The 20737-nt window shown below is 36.6% G+C and overlaps 1 protein-coding gene across 1 annotated transcript in view; it reads left to right on the forward strand.

Moving 5' to 3' along the window:
- Positions 1-2199: 2199 nt before the first annotated feature.
- The window catches only part of LOC149821503 (GDP-mannose transporter GONST2-like), a 42181-nt gene continuing 23643 nt past the window's right edge, over positions 2200-20737 (forward strand). The window contains exons 1-4 of the mRNA XM_089981961.1: positions 2200-2247; positions 2640-2869; positions 3677-3854; positions 4409-4625. Of these exons, the coding sequence (XP_089838087.1) occupies positions 3682-3854; positions 4409-4625 (390 nt within the window). The 5' untranslated portion in view covers positions 2200-2247; positions 2640-2869; positions 3677-3681. The remainder of the gene's footprint in view (positions 2248-2639; positions 2870-3676; positions 3855-4408; positions 4626-20737) is intronic.

A 20737-nucleotide genomic window follows, 5' to 3' on the forward strand; every position in this document is an offset into this window, starting at 1 on the left:
ATAAAATACTTGCTCACTTTACTTTACTGTATTTTTATTTATGATTATGTGAATTCATGCATATTAATAAATATCTTAATTTCACTTTGAATAAAGTTATAGATGCTTGAAATTGTTATATCATACTTATTTATGTTTTTTTTAATTTTGAATTCATGAATATTTTGTGAAGTCGTTTATTCTGCTTATTAGATGGTCTGTGCAATTCTTTAGTTATGAATGCATATTATGCAAACTTTATGTATTGTATCTTGCATTAGCTGTGTGAATTTTACTAAGACTTTTTATGCTTTCAAAATAAAATGATTTTTAAGTAATATATGATCTATGAAGCGAGTGCAGGATGCTAGAGGGGGTTGTGAGAGCTGATGATTTCGATGATCCCAAGGGCTACTTTATTTTCTTTAAATTCTATAATCATTTACAATTTAATTGTTTACATTTGAACAATTGCTTTAGTGGGTTGATATTTAAATAAGGTTATTTCATTTTTAGTTAATTTCTCTAATTGGTAATGTTCATTTTTAAAATGTAATGTATCTCGGAGGTTTAAAAAAAAAATACTTTATTAAATTGATTTTCAAAAATCAATAATTTCTGCTGTGTTTACTCACACAAGTAATAACTTAAGGATTTTATCATTTGAATGCTTTGTTCTCAAATTTTTTTCTAAGGAGCTATTAAACACCAATGTATGTACAAACTTAGTCCTTAGAGCTTGTTTCGGTTAAGGTAATGCTAACGATGAAAGACTTAGATTAATAATTTCTTCTATGTAGTGGTTTAATCAGATCTGTTAATGGTGGTTTCGTACTGTACTAGATACTATGAGGCTCGCGCTTGCGCTCAAGCGGGCCGTCTAGTACTTGACACAGTTGGAGCGAGTCCGTTAACAAGACAATTGCATTATTATATTTTGGAAAAGAAAAAAAGAATCAATAATATGTTAATTAATTATTTTTTTGATATTTTTGAGTTAAAATATGTCAGGCCGTTACACTTCTTATGTCTGCAACACTTTACATGGCATGCGAAGTCTGAACTTGATTATATGAGATCTGATTAGGTTGGACATCCTTGCAAGAAACAAAAAATCCACAATAGAGTTTAATCAATTCAAGTCGAACTCAAACTGGGTGCCGACTTCGAGTGACCAAATCAGCTCAACCGAGTTAACACTAGGGCTGTCAAGCATCAACAGGTCGAGTATCTGACTCATTAGGGTATGTCAAAGAGCACCCAAATAACAAATTGTCGGGTTTGGGTTTTGTCAGGTCATGAAATTAAATGAAATCCCAAAGTCCAATTCGCGTAATTTCAAAAATTTGCTTCAACTAAAAATACATGTAAAATACTTGGGTCAAATTGGGTATTCAGCAAAAAAACTGGTCGGTAGGATACCCGAAAAAATCATAACCCAAACCTGACCCACAAATTGCTTGGGTCGGGGTTGGAGTCTCCTCGAATATTATTAGGTTTGGCGCTTTTTATGCCCAAACCAGAAAATTCAGATTGGGGTTAGATCAGATACCTGATACAAAGTCTCCTTTGACAGCCCTAATCAACACTAATAGACAACCGAACTGGACCCGCTTTGCCAACCGAACCCAGGCAAACGAAACTGGAGTTCCGAACCGCGATCCAAGTCAAACTTGCACCAGTCCGGGTCGGACCCTCCACACCCGTCCCGAAGCCCCAAACCCATAATAAAACGACCGCTCGCTTTGTTTCCCTCCAAAACCGGAGGGTGCGCGCGAAGGCCGCCCTCTCCCTTTGCGTCGTCGTGCGTAGCAGTTCCCCCTTCCCTTCTCTTCTCCCGAGAAGAATTTTGACTTCCGAGGGAGAGAGAGAGAGAGAGAGGAGTGGAGAGGGGAAGAGAGGGATTAAACAAAAGAGGAAAGGAGAGATCGGAAAACCCTAATCTTTCAAGATCTCATCGGGAACGCAACACGATTTTTTAATTGCCGTTGTTTCTGGTTAGGGATCCACGTTCAAATTTTAATTTAAAGGTTTAGCGCTCTCGTCGCGCCATTAAAGATGAGCATGAGGCTCCTTCACTCGAGGAAGCTCTGCTTTTGCCTCGGATTCCGAACCCCAGATCCGTGCCTCCCGCGTTGTTCGTTTCATCATTATAATCATCATCATCCTTAAAGCCTTCAATCGGCTTTCTGCCCTAGAATTTCTGCTCGATTCGTTCTAGAAATCGTCCGATTACGATCTGGATCCCTTCATCCCGTGGTGAATATGGTAATTCGTGGCGATGTTGTAATTCTTTGATTTTTTGGGTTTTCTTCAAAGAATTGATGAATTTATTTTGATTTGATTTTATCTACACGATGGCCTTGAAGGCTCGTCGTGGTGAAATTTATGGTAGTTAGTTGAGTTTTTTCCGTGTTTTTGGCCTATTTTTTTTGGAGGAATTGACGTTTTGGCCCTCTGTATGTGATGGAATTTAAGAATTGGAGTCTCTTTTCGTAAACATTGCATGTGCGGAACCGTAGTTGTGATGAATTGCTTTCCTTTTTTGAGATCATTAATGCTTTGAATGCACTATCGTAATTGCGGTTTCCTGATCGGGGTAAATGGTGATCGGAATCTTCGGGTCTTTTTGATCGATGACGTTTTCTTACTATTTATAGGGTTGAGAATCCGGTGGGTTGTGGAGGTTGATGAGATTTGACTTTCCTGAAGATAGTGAAACCCAGAACGCTTTAAGAAGGTTCTGTGTATGGGATATGGTGCTGCGAGCAGCTCAGTGGAGTAGTATTCTTAATCGCCTATTGTATTTGGAATGGAATGAGTTTTGAGGTTTGTCGTTTCTCCGTCGGCTGCTGGCTTTCGGTAGCAGTGCGGATTACTTGAATTTAAGGTTGGTTTCGAATGATTTTCTTTCAAAATCTCTGTACTGGTGTGAAATATGCAATGAGTTCTTTCTCTGATTGTTGCATCTGTTCTAATGTGTAGAGCTACTTGTTTATTACCAGAAATTGTAGGCAGCAAAGTTACATTGCTTTAAAAGCTTTCTTCCTTTAAATTTTGTCATTTACATAACGTGAGCATTCATGTTCCTTTGCAAGCAGTTACAGTTAGATAGCATCTGCGTATTGTTGCATGTATCAGGAACTTGCTGAAGCCTTATTTGTTGAGCTTTCTTTGCTAGCTCAAATATGTCATGTTTTAGTTTGACCGATATAAATAAGAGAGAATTTTTAATGTATAGGCTGTTGGCTAGTGCCGTTATTGAGTGATGTTCAAGAGATAAAAGCCGAAAGTGTTTCAACAGATTAATATTTGGGGTGCCCCTGTTTAATCTTCTTCTAGTTCTTATTTTTCAGGAAGATGTCAGCTGGTGTTGTTTTTGCCAGCATATCTTTGGTGGGGGTATCAGTAAACTTGTCATGTATCTTGCTAGATATAGGGGCCAGTGTTAAACCAAATGCTGAGCCTGCCATAGTAATTGGTTTTGCAACTAATATTATCTAATTAAGATTATATGAAGCAACATTGTGAAATGTGTGTCATTCCTGTCTAGGTGCTAGATGTATTAACTAGAACATAAGTGCTTAACATTTATCCTAGATTATTTCCTAGGTGTATGTAGAGGTTAAGCCCTTAAGTCAGTGATTGGTTGTTTAGCAGTCTGCTGAATTCTAAGTTTGTTAGTTTCGTTGGGCAGGTGTCATGTCTTTCAATGTTGCATCAGATGACCGTGATGTTGAGGGGTCTGAATTTAGCACTGTGAATGGCACAATCTCCAAACAAAAGAGGAATGGCATAGTTTACAAGATCCTTAACAGTTTCCAGAAGCCAGTCAGTATTCCAACAAATGCTGCAAGAAGAGGAACTAGTAGTAGGTCTCTCTCTCTCTCTCTCTCTCTCTCTCTCTCTCTCTATATATATATATATATATATATATATATATATATATATATATATATATATATATATATATATATATATATATATATATATATATATATATATATATACCGGCATGCACACAGATGCATGCACATGTATACGTGTGTTGGTGTCCGTGATGTTTGTGCACCTGTGTGTTGAGTTTAAATGTTTAGAAACTGGTTTTCAGTTAATCCGTGGTGATCACACCCATTTAGCATGTACAACTATTTTTTTTTTCTGTTTTTTTGGTAATTTTGGTGTTCTGGTTGAAACCCCATGTTTTACCGAGAAAAAAAGAAAGAAAAAGAAAGAAAAAGAAAGAAAAAGAAAGAAAGGAACATAAGTTTTCCTGGGTTTAAGTTTGACGGTAGGATGGTATTGAAGCAGCATCTTTGCCAAGGGTTTGAGTAAAAGATGCTAATAATTTAAAAGAATGTTTTTTGTCATATATCATACATTGAAATGGCCTACCCACATTTCTCCTTGTTGGTACTCTTATATGCAGGTTACCCATTGTCCATGCTCCATTTGCGGATGATAATGATCAGGGTGGTTTGGTTGAGAAGGATGATGAAAAACGACTGCATGGAACAGAGAGAAAATCCCAAGCCCTTATTTCAGGGTTGTCTTATTGTGTCTGTTCTTGCAGCATGATACTACTTAACAAAGTTGTGCTATCAAGTTATGGTTTTGATGCAGGGATCTCATTAATGTTTTATCAGGTGACTAAGAGTTAAGACTAAGGAAAATTTGAGTGTGAATATTATTTTTTCGTTTGACTTGGATTGTCAAGGGAAGAGTGTTTTATTGCATTGCAATTTGTTCATGATGTTCTACTCTTTACATTTAAGAAAATGCAGGATGTATATTAGAGTTCAGCTTATCAATAAATCATTGATATTTTATATTTTTTGTTTACAGTGTGTGTTTAATGAGATTACTCGAATAACACTGAAATGTCACAGATTGGTTTAGATTAGGTATGAAATACGAGGAAGTGAGTTGCATATGTTTGTTTCTTGAGGTATTCAAACTAAGTTTTTTTTAGATTATTTCAGAATGGCCTCCATCAAAGTGTCATGAAGGCAAGAGAAGTACAAAAAGCCAACATAGGCAATACAAACAGCCACTATGGGACCCATGTCATGAAAGCAAGAGAAATACAAAAGAGCCAACATAGGCAATACAAACAGCCATTATGGGCAATACAAAGCACTAAGTCATGAGAGCAAGAACAACAATAATAAAAATAATAATATTTTATTCATAATAAAACTCACAAAGGAGTTAGAATGCTTAGAAGAGCATCAAAGGAACAATGGGAGCTTCACCCCTATTTATACACAAGAGGTAGTTTCAAATAGAGCTGTTGGACTGCTCCAACAGCTCCATTGACTAGTCAACTCTATGTTGACTATTCCAAAAAGAACCGATATACAAAAAAAAAAGAAAGAAAAAGGAGAAAAATTGTTACAAATATTTACATATATAATATATATGTACACACATACATATACAAATATTTATACATACTCAAGTATGTATACATATAGGTACATGTATAAATATTTATACATACTCAAGTATCTCTCTCTCTCTCTCTCTCTCTCTATATATATATATATATATATATATATATATATATATATATATATATATATACACACACACGGTGCTCTCGGAGCCGCTACTCCCTTGTCTAAACCGTTGGATTGTTTCTAATCCAATGGTTTAGATGCTGTGTCACAGGGATTCGGCTAGCAGGGTGCCGCACCCGCATCCACGCGACGCGACACGGGTGTGGTTAACGCACCCAGGGTCATTTTGGTCCAATTTTCGGACTTAAAAAAAAATTGCCAAGAAATTTTTTTTTGTCCTATATGTCACAGGGATTTTCCAACTAGGTGCCGCACCTGCACCCGATGCGGTCAACCTGACCTTGGGTGCAGTCAACGCACCCAGGGTCATTTATGTCCAACTTTTGGACTTTATATATATATATAATTTTTTATATTTTTTCCGCACCCCAGCACCCCTGCACCCCCGCACCTAGGTTTTTTGAAAGTGCCGCACCCGCACCCATGTGACATAGTTTAGATGTTAATGTATATATATATATATATATATATATATATATATATATATATATATATATATATATATATATATATATATATATATATATATATATATATACCCGATAGGGGTATTTTGGTCATTTTACATAGTTGTTTCTAGAAATAATTATTTTAATAGGTAGTTTATTTTTATCTTTTTTATTTTTTCTTTTCTTTTATTTTCAATTATTTAATATGCATTAGGGGTCTCACATTATAGTCGTTGGGACTCCCCAACGACAACACGTGGGAGCCCCCAATGGCTCCTTTTTTCTCCACTCTCTTTGTGTATAAATAGAGGTGTTCTCTGTTAATTTTACCTATGAACAGACGTGTTCTGCTGCAAGCACGAGAAAGGATGAAGGGAAGGAGGGAGCTTTCAGAAATCGGCAGCCACAATTAACTTGTTTGCTGCAGTAATACTTCATTAGGCTTAATAGGGTTACAATCATTTTACAATGAGAAAGGTGCCCTTCATTAGTTGCACATGTTACATTAAAATACAAAACAAAACTCGTGAATGGATATGGATCCTATATCGGATCCATATCCAATCCATATTCTAATACCCTCCCTCAAGTTGTGCATGGGAGTGAACCATGTGCAACTTGTTCTTCAGATTCCAGAAACAGTGTCTTGTAAGACCTTTTGAGCTTAAGCATTCAAAATTACTATAATGCTTTAAATCCTCTATGGGATGAATTAGTACTCTTAGAGCTTAAGTGGGTTGCCATTGAGGACGTGTAACTTAGGCAAAAGCAAATGGAACAAGAAAGGTTTTTTTAATTTCTATTTGGTCTTCATCCCGAGTTTGAACAAGTTAGATCCTCCCTTCTATATAGATCTACTCTTCTTCCTTTGAGGATGCTATTGCCGAAATTATTCAAGAAGAAACTCGGCTTGGCATGAGTAAGATTGTTGATGAGGTCTTAGCCATGTCTAAACCCGGCAACAATGTTCAAACATATAAGCCTCCACATTTTGGGAGGCAAGGTAACTATACCAACAATAATAACTATGGTGGAGGTAGGAAGATGATCGTTTGTCATCATTGTAATGAGTCGGGTCACATTAAACCCGCTTGCCCAAAATTGAATGAAACTTTCAAGTATAAGGTTGCTTCCGTTGAATAATCAACTACAAAAAAAAAAAAAGATGAAGGCAAGAGTGGAGATCTTAAAGATACACTTGGACAAATTTCCATGGCTCTTCAACAAATCCTCAAAGCTACCTCCTCTATATCGGGTGCCGCCATTGCCATCACCACCCGATACGTATTCTTGGATTTTAGATTTGGGAGCATTCTTTCATATGACTCCCCATGAAAATGCTTTAATCGATGTATGCACTAATTCAAAAATATCTTGTGTCTCTACAGCTGATGGGACCTTTTTAAAGATAAAAAGTATAGGAACACTGGATCTCAAAAATTCTCAAAAGTTTTTTGTCCGAAAAGTTAGAGTTGTTCCAAAACTAAACTTAAATCTTTTTTCGGTTTCTTAAATTGCCGACCATGGATATGAAATATCTTTCTCATCTAATAGATGTTTTGTGTCTTTTAGGAACAAATTTTGTAAAGAAAAAGATATGAATTGCAAAGATTGTATTCTTAGAAAAATGATATCTATTCATTTCCAACTAGAACCTTTGTTTCAACAAGACCTTTTGAATTGGTGCACTCGGATGTATGGAGTCCATCTCTGGTTTTGTCTAAGGGTGGTTATTCATATTATGTAACATTCATTGATGACTTTACTAGGTATGTATGGATCTATTTTCTTAATTTTAAATCAGAAGTTTTCTTCTTTTTCAAAGAGTTTTGCATAAAAGTTAAAAATCAATTTCAAAGCAATATATTTATTCTTAGATCCGATTCGGGTGGAGAATATCTATCTAATGATTTCCAAAATTACCTAAAGATAAATTAAACTTGTCATCAAAGATCGTGTCGTAGAATACCTCAACAAAATGAGCTAGCGGAAAGAAAATATAGGCTTATTATAGAAACCGCTAGAACATTGCTTCTAAAAATATCCCCAAAATTTTTTGGGCTGAAGCCGTTTTAACCTCCACTTATTTATTAAATCGTATGCCATCATTCACTTTGAAAAATATCTCTCCTTGTAAAACTTCTCAACATGGCACCCGACTTCATTCGCTTACGCATTTTCAGTTGCAAATGCTTTGTACTTTTACACAAAAGTGATAAGTTGTCTTCAAAAGCAATTGAGTGTGTTTTCCTTGGATACAGTGAAAATAAAAAAGGATATAGATGCTTTGATTTCAAAAATAACAAACTTTATGTTTTAAAAAATGTGACATTCTTAGAAGATGAAAATGGTTTTGAAAATCTTGATAAGAAAAATGAAATTGACTACATGTTTTTATATGATCTTTCTCCAACGGAAGATATGCATTCTAGTGATGATTCGTTGAATCATTTTGAAATCATAGATGACACACATCATGAAAACTCTAATATTGAAATGTCACTGAGTACTGATGGCATCATTGATAATTCTAAAAATCTTCAAGTTTATACTCAGCGTGAGTAAAATAAACCTATTAGTGCCTTAGAAATTTTTTCTCAAAACAATGAGTCTCTAGACCTCTCTTAGACGATCTACTAGAGAATCCATTCCACCAAATAGGTTTGTGTCCTATGAAACACTAACACCTAATTATAGGATTTGCTTAATAACTTTACACTCCCATCATGAGCCCGCACATTATAATCAAGCAAAAAATATATCACATTGGATTGAAGCCATGAATATAGAACTAGATGCTTTTAAGAAAGCTAACAATTGGGAAATAGTTAAACTCAGAGTTACCGGAAGCGCCTAGGTAAGTGGGGAAGCGCGCTTCCCCGAAGCGCGCTTCCCCGAAGCGCGTTTTGGAAGCGCGGAACGTCGCGCTTCCGAAACGTGCGGGGAAGTGCCATTTTTAAATGGGAAGCATGCTTCTCTTTAATGGGAAGCACGCTTCCCATCACGCTTCCCTCGCGCTTCCTCCACGGTTTCTCCATTTTTTCATTTTTTTTTTGTATTTTTTGTATTTTTTTTGCTTCCCCCTCGCTTCCTAGATCGCTTCCGGTTCACTTCCTAGGTCGCTTCTGAGACGCTTCCCGCTTCGCTCCTAAGTGGTCCCACGCTTTCCGCTTCTTAAAATTTTGAAAGTATCTCGCTTCCCGCTCCCGCTTCCCGCTTCCTCAACTGGCAACCATGGTTAACCTTCCTCTCAACAAGAAACCTATTGGATGTGTGTGGGTTTTTAAAGTTAAAACTAAAAGTACTAAAAATTTAAAACGATATAAAACAAGATTAGTAGTTAAAGGATACTTACAAGGATAAGATATTGACTATGAGGAAACCTTTATACCTGTGGCTGGAATGACTAGTGTTAGGACCCTAATAACTGTGGCATCAACTAAAAAATAGCCTATATATCAATTGGATGTTAAAAATGTCTTCTTTAATGGAAACCTAATTAAAGAAGTCTATATGGATCCTTTGCTAGGATTTAACATTGAACATGAAAAAATTCTTAAACTTTTAAAAGCATTGTATGATCTTAAGTAGGTTCCCAAGGCTTGGTATGATAGATTTAGTGATGTCATGACTAGTCTGGCTTTTAGTTCATGTTATACTGACACTGCTCTCTTTGTGAAAAATGCAGGAACTAGTATTGCTATTCTTCTACTCTATGTAGATGATATGATTATAACAGGGAATGATCAAATTGGTATTCGTAATGTTAAAAATATGTTAAAAGATAATTTTGATATGTCTGACTTAGGATTCTTAAGATATTTTTTAGGAATTAAAGTTGCATACTCTCCACACGGATATATACTTTCTCAAATGAAACTTGCTGCAGATATATATATACTAAATCTGGAATTTCAGATGATAATTAGGTGGAAACTCCTGAAGTAATCAATGCTAAATTAAGACTGGAGGATGAGACTCTTCTAAAAGATCCCACACACTACAGACAACTCATTGGCTCTCTTACCTATTTGACCATTACCAGACCAGATATTGCCCATGCCGTTCTTACAACTGTTCACATGAGTGTTATGCTAAGAATTCACATGAGTGTTATGCTAAGAATCGTCAGATACCTCAAGAATACCATCACTAAAGGGCTATTTCTATCCTCATCCTCTTTATTAAATTTACTTGCTTATACTGATGCTGATTGGGGAGGAAACCCTAATGATAGAATCTCAACTACTGTTTTTTGTGTCTTTTTAAGAGATTCTTTGATTGCCTGGAGATGCAAGAAGCAACATAAAATCTTGCTATCCTCTACTGAAACTGAATACCGGGCTATGACAACTACTACTATGGAACTCGTTTGGTTACGAAGTCTTCTAAAAAATATGGGTGTAGACATCTCCGGTCCTTCGAAACTATGCTGCGATAACAAAAGTGCAATTTACATTGTCAGCAATCACACCTTCCATGAGCGCACCAAACATATAGAGATGGACTGCCACTATATACGTGATGAATATCTGAGAGGAACGCACTGCCATATGTCACATCAGAGTATTGGTTGGTGGACTTCTTCACTAAAGCTCTTCCTGCTCCCCGTTTTATTTTTCTTTTTAGCAAACTTTCGGTCATCTCCTTGTAAAGTTTAAGGGGAGTGTTAAAATATATGTATAAACATATATATATATATATATCCGATAGGAGTATTTTGGTTATTTTACATAGTTGTTTCTAGAAACAACTATTTTAATAGGTAGTTTATTTTTATCTTTTTTACTTTTATTTTCAATTATTTAATATGCATTGGGGGTTCCACATTATATGATCGTTGGGGGCTCCCAACGACAACATGTGGGAGCCCTTAATGGCTCCCTTTTTCCCTACTCTCTTTGTGTATAAATAGGGGTGTTCTCTCCTTGTATTTTTAAGCTTTGTGAGCTCTCATTCAATAAAGCTCTTTACTTTTTTTATGCGTGTAGCCTTTTGAAGGCTTTTTCCATTGTCCCTTTGGACTTCTTTACTATCTCTCTCTTGTGCCTTTGTGCTTGTCTATTATTGGATATTGTGAATGCATTGTCATTCTTGTATTACATTTCTGCATACTTCATTACATTAGATGTTGAAATTGGGATAACTTTTCATAATTAATGGCTTTGAGAAAAGTAAATGAGGGAGGATAAGCGGTTTCCGAATTCCAAAGATGAAATAAATTATCTCTCTCTCTCTCGTCCATATTTGGGCATGAAATGCATGTAGATGAATAGCATCAATGCATAAAATGAATGGATGATGAATAAGGGTGTGTGAAATATTCATACATGCATGGCATGCTTCCATGTCTATCATCTCACATTTTTTCGCTTTTTGTAAAAAAAGTTGCCCTTTCTCTATCTCTAGTTCATATTTGTACATTGGTGCATAATACATATGCATGGACTGATGATAGACAACATGATGCATGGTTTGAAAGTCATGGCAGGATGTGGCAAATAAAATGAGAGAGAATTTTCAACATTGAAATCCTTTACTCCACCAGCCATGCCACCCTCATTTAATTTTTTGGGAACCATTAATAATGAAAAACCATTAAATTTAGTGCCCCTTTTTCCTCCATTTATTTTTTTGGAAGCCATTAAATATGGAAGACCATCAAAATTTCAGCCTCATCTAAACCGTTAGATTGGATACAATCCAACAGTTTAGATAAGGGATTAGGTGGACCTGGAGCACCCTATCATTATATATATATATATATATATACATAGGGTAAATATTTTCTACTAATGTAGGTACAAAACTAATGAGGTAGAAATCATAGGTGCAAGTTGTATTGACTCAATAACCACATAGATGTGTTCAGCGTGGTTTGTTTGCTAAGGATCAAGCCTTGGATCGTTCTTTTCTGATATAAAAACGTGATCTTTTGCATTATAAAATTTTGGCACATTGTGGGCCGTTGATTTTTGGACCCTTTTAAAACCGAATTACTTGTCATAATCACATGATTCAAAACAAGTTTCCTACTAAACAAACCATGTAGATCACATCTGTAACATTTGATCTACAAGAAAAGAGTGATTTCTACTCATTAGTTGCGTACCTTCATTAGTAGCCAATATTAACCCATATATATATATATATCAATACATTTTAACACTCCCCCTTAAACTTATGGAGTGATTATCGAAAGTTTGAAAATACAAAAACAAAAGGAAGGATCCAAGTCTTCACCAAATGCCTTCATCGGCTATCTCCATCTCCTTCATAATATGATGCATGAAAAACATAATTTTTTTCTCAACCCATATCATCTTTAAGAACCTATAGAGAGAACAAAACAAAGGTTCCAACTACGCAAATGAAGATATCCTAATTAAATAGTTTTAAAAGAAAATGTTTTAACACAATAGTTAAAAAACAATTATAGGTTATATGTATAACACAGATTAAAGCAGGGTTACCGGAAGTGCCATAGGACCTGGAGAAGTGCGCTTCCCCAAACCGCATTTCGGAAGCGCGAAATGTGGCACTTCCGAAACGTGTTGGGAAGCACCAAAAAAATTTGGAAAGTGCACTTTCCCTTATTTTTTTCTTTTTTTCTTGTTTTTATTTCTTTTTGTCTTTTTTTGCTTTCCTCTTGCTTCCTAGGCGCTTTCGGTTCACTTCTCTTCTCGTTTCTGATACGATTTCTGGTTCACTTTTAAGTTGTCGCGCGCTTCCTACTTCCTAAAATTTTGGAAGTACTTTGCTCCCGCTTCCTCGATTGACAACTCTGGATTAAAGTGTGTGTATATATATATATATATATATATATATATATAGAGAGAGAGAGAGAGAGAGAGAGAGAGAGAGAGAGAGAGAGAGAGAGTCCCAACAAAACATAAAGGTACTATAAACAAAACAATTTTTAAAAAACGAGTAAGATAATGCACCTTAAACAATAATTCTAAAATATTATAAACATTAGCAACAATTCAAGCAAGTTACAATAGCCATTAAGATAGATACAAAGAATATACTTTAAAATCAAATTTTAAGAATTTCTCATTTAGACAATCATAACCATAAAACTGAAAAGAAGTGATTGGACCCGACCTTTATACCGGATCGGATCCAGATCCAAGCATAGTGTTGTAATTCTTTTTGTTATTAAAGGTTATTTTTGTACCCTAAAAGTATGTATTAGTTAAATACTCATACCCTAATACAATGAAAACACGCTGAACACTTTAACGTGTTGTTTTTCTGCAGCCTCTTTCCCATTATCGTGTTTTCTCTTTTCTTGCACAGGTGAACCTGGAGATCGTCGTATTTTAACATGGTATCAGAGCAGTGTTAAACTGGGTCTGGGATTGTTTTTCCAGAAGGAATGACCACAGAGAGAAGATGATCTGATTTTCCTCAACCCCGATTTCTGTGTCTTCTCCCTCTTTTCTTCTCTGTTTTCAAATCTAGTAAGAACGTCAACATCTTCCTTACCTTACCTCTTCTTCATATTTATTTGTGCGTCTCCTTCCTCCTCCTCCTCGGTTTCAGTTCTGAGCCGATTTACTTTCTTCTTCAGATCTGAATCTCTAGAGATTCAGAATCAGTTAATCTATTCGAAAACCAAAGGGTCCTCGTTTGGGTCTCTTGACGTCATTTTTGAGTCTCTCAACGTGAAGAGACATCCATCAGTTTCTGGCAGTCGACCAGAATCCTATGCTTGCTGAAATTAATGTTTGTGAGTCTTCAATTTGCATAATTGCTATCTCGAAATACTCGTATTCCTGTCTTTCATGTTTTTTTGCCTAATCTAGAACCATTTTCTGTTGATAGTCAGTTTTCTTTACTGTCGATCTGAATATTATACTCTCTGAAATTCATATTTCTGCTATCTCAGTCTGCAATATTCTTTATCTTGAAGTATTCATATTCTCGTTTCGTCTTTCTACTTAATCTGGAACTTGGAACTGCGTTAATGTTGATATTCAGTTAGTTGATCAATTTTTCTTTCTGATCATACCCGAATACAATATATCTGTCATACTACAAAAAAAAAGGAGGGGGGGGGGACAGAATATTCGAGTAACTGAGTTTCTTGTGAGTTAAAATTTTGGTTCAGAATTTTTTCTTGAAATTTCTCTTTCTTCCCACAATATCTTCTAATGGAATCAACTTTCCCACAGTCAGGCCTCTCCTCTAACTTTCTTAGCCAATTAGTGTTTGAAAAGCTGAATAATTCAAATTTCTTGACCTGGAAAAGGATATTGTTCCTTTTATAAGGAGCCAGGATCTCTTTGGTCATCTGGATGGATCAGTCTCACCCCCTCCAGAGTTCACTTTGCAGGAAAAGCAGGACGATAAAGGGGCGCAATCTATTGTTCTTCTCAAAAATTCAAATTATGTTGCTTGGGTGAAAAAAGATCAAGCATTAGTGACATACATCACCTCAACACTCTCACAAGAAGTTCTTGTAGCCATTCCCGATGATTGTTCAGCCAAAGAACTATGGAACAAGCTAGTTCAGACATATTCACAGATCTCTGAAGCGAGAATCGTATTTCTCAAGCGAGAATTTCAAATGTTGAAGAAAGATTCGATGTCTATTATGGAGTACTTGAATAAAATAAAAGGCATCACAGATCAGCTGGCTATTGTAGGATGTCTCGTCAGTGATAAAGACAAGGTGCAACATACCTTGAGTGGATTGGGGTCAGACTATCATGTTCTGGTGACGTCCTTGCTGTGTCTCCCAGAGCTTCCAAAATTTAAAGATCTACGTGCAAAGCTTTTGCAGTATGAAATGACCCTGAAAGGGTTTTCTGAGGACACCCATGCGCATTCAGGGACTCAGGATGTGCTGGCTGTAATGAAATATGCGGAAAAGGAAAGTATGTCCTACAATGGACATTCACACATAGAAATCAAAGAACAAGTCCAAAAGAGGACATACACAAAAGCCAATAATGGCTAGAAAGCATAAAATCTTATAAAGGCACAAAGAGGCTTGTAGAAACCACTCATTACAAAGGGGAAGACCCCACTTATTTATAGGCAAGAGAGAAGTGAGGGAGAGTTAGAGAAAATAGAGAGAGAGGGACCATTGGGAGTCCCAACAAGGAGTCGTTGGGCTCCCAACGGTCACAATTGTGACCGTTGGGGGCCCAACGACTCATTGTTGGGGCCCCCAATGGCTGTGCATTTAATGCACAACAAGAACAAAAAAGAAACAAAAGATAAATAAGAAAAAAAGGAAAAAGAAAAAGGAAAAAGAAGAAAAGTAAAAAGACTACAATGCCCCTATTGGGCGAGTTTACAGAACTACCCCTTATCGGGTAGTGTGTGATAAATATATATATATATATATATATATATATAAATATATTGATTACATATATTTTAACACCCTCCCTCGAGCTTTACGGGGATACAACCAAAAGCTTGTTGAGAAGAAACATGAAACGAGGAGCAGCAAGGGCTTTGGTGAAGAAGTCCGCCAACTGGTACTCGGATGTGACGTAGGGCAGTGCTATGGTGCCTTTTAGGTATTCATCTCGAACATAGTGGCAATCCACCTCTATGTGTTTAGTACGCTCATGGAAGGTGTGATTGCTTGTAATATAGATAACACTCTTGTTATCGCAACACATCTTCGAAGGAACTGAGATGATGATGTTGGGCAAACAAGTGGATCTGGTCCAACTATATAAAAAAAAAGATTGATTTGTAATAATTTTGTTGAGGCCAGCAGCAAAACTGCCACTTTGCAAATTCTAGAATGTTCGCCAAATGACCAAAATACCCTCAGTGTTTGATGTTGACTTTGTACTAGTCAAGGTCATTGTGTCATTTTTGATATCAACCTTACTCACTGACCTTGACCGAGTGCTAAAGAAGACAAAAAATAAAACCTAAAGGGTATTCTTATCAAATATGATTTTATTTACCGATGGGGGTAATTTCGTCATTTAGCTGAAAGAGTCAAGCCTTTGTTCATGAATAAGGGAGAGGACTCTAATTATTGCATCGGATTCCATGGTGTGCGGTCTAGACCCTTTTTTTGGTGCAGAAAATTACTTAAATACCCCTGGTCGACCTGCTAGTCAGAGTGTCTCCCCCTCCCGGTGCACGACTGAGAAACTTTTGTTATTTTTGCCGCAACTTTGAAAGGATGCGGGTCCAATTGACCCCTAATGTACTCCACAAATGACATATAGGTCCCCACTTTCTGACAGAATGACCAAATTGCCCTTGAGAATTTATCCCACTTCGATATTCGGTAAATATCATTTTAGCGGGACATTTTTGTAAGCTCGGTTAGATAATCTGAGGTGGCATGTGAGGTGGCGCTGATGTGGCATGGGCCCCACGACCATATCACTGAGGAGACTTCTAAGCCACACAAGCTCCATGGTTGTAGTGGCCATTGCACGATACTCCGCTTCTGTTGAGGACAATGACACTTTGTGCTGCTTCTTGCATCTCTAAGAAATCATAGAGTCACCTAGGAAAACACAAAAACCAGTGGTTGAGACTCTATCATTGGGATTTCCTCTCCAATCAGCATCTGTATAAGCAATTAAATCAAGAGATGATGAAGAGGAAAGAAAAACTCTCTTAGTTATGGTGTTTTTAATATATCTGACAATCCTTAAGACTGCACTCATGTGAACAGTTGTGGGTGCATGTTGAAACTGACTGACGGAGTGAACTGCATGAGCTATGTCTGGCCGAGTGATGGATAAGTATGTCAGAGACCCAACGAGTTGACGGTACAGAGTAGGATTCTAGAGAAGTGTCCCATCTTCCAGCCTTAGCTTTGCATTGATAATCTCAGGGGTTTTTGTCTTCTTATCATCCGAAATTCCAGACTTGGAACAAATGTCAGCGGCAAGTTTCATCTGAGAGAGAATATACCCTCGGGGAGAATAGGCAACTTCAATACCTAGAAAATATCTTAAGAAACCAAGGTCAGACATGTCAAAATTTTCTTTTAGAATTTTCTTAATATCATGGATTCTTTGCTCATCACTTCCAGTAATGATCATATCATCAACATATAGTAGTAGAATTACTACAGAGGACCCTGCACTTTTCACAAACAACGCAGTGTCAGTATAACATGAACGAAAATTTAAGCTAGTCATTACATTGCTAAATCTGTCATGCCAAGCCTTTAGAGCTTGTTTTAACCCATATAGTGCCTTTTTAAGTTTAAGAATTTTATTTTCACCAATAGATACTCCAGGTGGAGGATCCATATAGACCTCTTGACTTAGTTCGCCATTAAGAAATGCGTTCTTAACATCCAATTGATAGATAGGCCATTTTTTAACGGATGCAACCGCAATAAGAGTCCTAACACTAGTCATTCTAGCTACGGGAGCGAAGGTTTCTTCATAGTCTATTCCGTACTCTTGAGCATATCCTTTGGCTACCAACCTAGCTTTATAACGTTCTAATGACCCATCACTTTTAGTTTTAATTTTGAAGACCCATCTACATCCAATAGACTTCTTTCCAGTGGGTAACGAAGTTATTTCCCAAGTTTTAGCCTTTTCAAGGGCACTAAGTTCTAGTTTCATGGCTTCAACCCATTGAGGTATGTTTTTGGCTTCATTATAGTGTGATGGTTCATGATAAGAGTGTAATGCAATTAGGCATGCCCTATATTTAGGTGTTAGAGACTCATAGGAAACAAACCTATTAGGAGGATTGGAGATTCGGCTAGATCTCCTTAAAGAGGTTTCTTCTATGTTGGAATTTTGAGAATATTTTTCTAAAGCACTTATGGGAGCTTCTTGACCACGCCTAGCATAGGTTTGAATAGATCTATTCTCAAAATTATTACTTCCATTTTCAACATTACTAAGAGGAGTATCCTCTAAATCATTAGGAACTTCCTCTTCGTGAGGAGTCACATCTTCTTGAGAGAGAAGATCAAATAAGAAAGCATATTCGCTTTCATCAATATCTTTATTTTTTTCAAAGCCGTTCTCATTTTCTAAAAAGGTAACATCTTTGGATACATATAGTTTGTTGCTTTTGGGGTCGAAGCACCTAAAACCTTTTTGATTTTCTCCGTATCCTAAGAACACACATTCGATAGCTTTGGGAGATAACTTATCTCTTTTATGTGTAAGGACAAAACACTTACACCCAAAAATTCTTAATCTATTAAAATCGGGTGTTCTTTCAAAGAGTTTTTCATATGGAAATATATTTTGTAGAGATGAGGATATCATTCTATTTATCAAATGAGTGGAAGTTAAGGCGGCTTCGGCCCAATAACATTTTGGAATTTCTTTGGAAATGAGAAGAGTCCTAGTGGTTTCCAAGATGTGTCTATGCTTTCTTTCGGCTAGACCGTTTTGTTGAGGAGTCCTAGGACATGACCTTTGATGACAAATGCCATTGATTTCTAAGTATTCTTGAAATTCATTTGATAGATATTCTCCACCGGAATCGGATCGAAGAATGGAGATATTACTTGAAAATTGGTTTTTGACAATCATATGAAATTTTTTAAAGAAATTAAAAACTTCGGATTTGAGATTAAGAAAATAGATCCACACATATCGAGTGTAGTCATCAATGAAAGTAACATAATATGAGTATCCTCCTTTTGATATGACCGGAGAAGGACCCCAAACATCCAAATGGACTAATTCAAAGGGTCTTTTGGACACAAATGTCCTATTTCGAAAAGGGGTGGATTTCATTTTTCCAAAAATACAACTCTTGCAAACAAAATGTTTCTCATTACAAAATTTCTTTCCAAAAGGAAAGGAGTACATTTTTGAGAAGCTTGGATGTCCAAGTCTTTGATGCCAAATTTCAATATTTTTATCTTGGACATGAGTACAAAATGAGTTAGTGGGAAGTTTCAAATTGTTTATGTAGTAGAGATCTCTCCTCCTATGGCCTTACCCAATCCGCTTCCCGAGCTGGAGATTCTATATAGAGCAATCCTTGGTTGAGAAGGAGATTTCACATCCATGATCACATATTTGAGAAACATATAAAAGATTTAAATTAAGTTGAGGTACTACCCTTACGTTTGGCACAAAAAAATCTTTTGAAAAGTTTAAAGTTCCAAAACTTTTAACTTGCAAAGAGGTACCTTCGGCGGTGGAAACAAACGGATTTTTGGAGTTGCTACATACATTGGATAGTCCTTTTTCAATAGGGGTCATATGAAAGGATGCTCCAGAATCAAGAATCTAAGAAGACATATTTGGAGGAGAGGAAGAGGCAATGGCTGTTCCCGAAGTTGACAACGATTTGAGTAGAATTTGAAGTGCTTCGGATAGTTGAGCAAGAGAAAAGGACTCTTTCCCTTTCATTGGCTCCTCCTTCTTTTGTGAAATTTCTTCAATAATAGCAATTTTACCTTTTGGAGGTTCATTTATCTTCGGACAATTAGGTCTTATATGACCCGGTTCTTGACAATGATGGCAAATGGCTTTCCTCTAATTGCCATTATAGTTATTTTGCCTCCCAAAGTGTAGAGGCTTATAAGCTTTCATATGATTGCCGGGTTTAGACACGGCAAAAACTTCATCTCCTCCTTTAATCATGCAAAGACGTGTTTCTTCTTGGCATATTTCGGCTATGGCATATTCCAAAGGAACAGTTTTAGATCTATGAAGAAGGGAGGATCTAACTTGTTCATATTCGGGCCTAAGCCCATGTAAAAATTGGAAAAAGTGTTCTTTTTCCATTTGTTTTCTTCTCATTTCCACATCTTCACTAGATACCCATTTGGGTTCAAGAAGGGATAGCTCATCCCATAAGGGTTCAAGAGTGCTATAATAATCTCTTACACTTATTTCACCTTGCTTAATGGTACGGATTTTTTCTTGGATAAAGAATTGACGAGCAAGGTCTTTTTGGGTATACATACCTTTCATAAAGAACCATGCTTCATTTGCTAGGCGGAATTTTTGCATGCTTACTTTCCCAATCTTCTACCTTCGATTGGTGATCTTCAATAGCCTTCATGCGAGCATTTCCTTCTAGAGTTTTTTCTTGATCACCATCTATTTTCGTAAGTTGAAGTTGAGGTTCCCTAACGGTGCCCATAACATATCCCCAAAGCTTTTTACCTTTGAGGTTGTTCTCCATGGCGGTGGCCCACATCATGTAGTTAGTACCATTAAGCTTGAAGGAGAGATCAATCTTTTGTTCTCATTCCATCATATAATCAAGAATGAAAGACAAACCAAGAGAGAGGAATAACTAGAAAACTAGCTATATGAATCAAGAGCACAACCAAGGCTCTGATACCATGTAATGAAATATGCGGAAAAGGAAAGTATGTCCTACAATGGACATTCACACATAGAAATCAAAGAACAAGTCCAAAAGAGGACATACACAAAAGCCAATAATGGCTAGAAAGCATAAACTCTTATAAAGGCACAAAGAGGCTTGTAGAAGCCACTCATTACAAAGGGGGAGACCCCACTTATTTATAGGCAAGAGAGAAGTGAGGGAGAGTTAGAGAAAATAGAGAGAGAGAGGGACCATTGGGAGTCCCAACAAGGAGTCGTTGGGCTCCCAACGGTCACAATTGTGACTGTTGGGGGCCCAACGACTCATTGTTGGCCCCCCCAATGGCTGTGCATTTAATGCACAAAAAGAACAAAAAAGAAACAAAAAATAAATAAGAAAAAAAGGAAAAAGAAAAAGGAAAAAGAAGAAAAGTAAAAAGACTACAATGCCCCTATT

Source organism: Nuphar pumila, chromosome 12 (genome assembly GCF_984573655.1).
Source record: "Nuphar pumila chromosome 12, dmNupPumi1.hap1.1, whole genome shotgun sequence".
Classification (NCBI taxonomy): domain Eukaryota; kingdom Viridiplantae; phylum Streptophyta; class Magnoliopsida; order Nymphaeales; family Nymphaeaceae; genus Nuphar; species Nuphar pumila.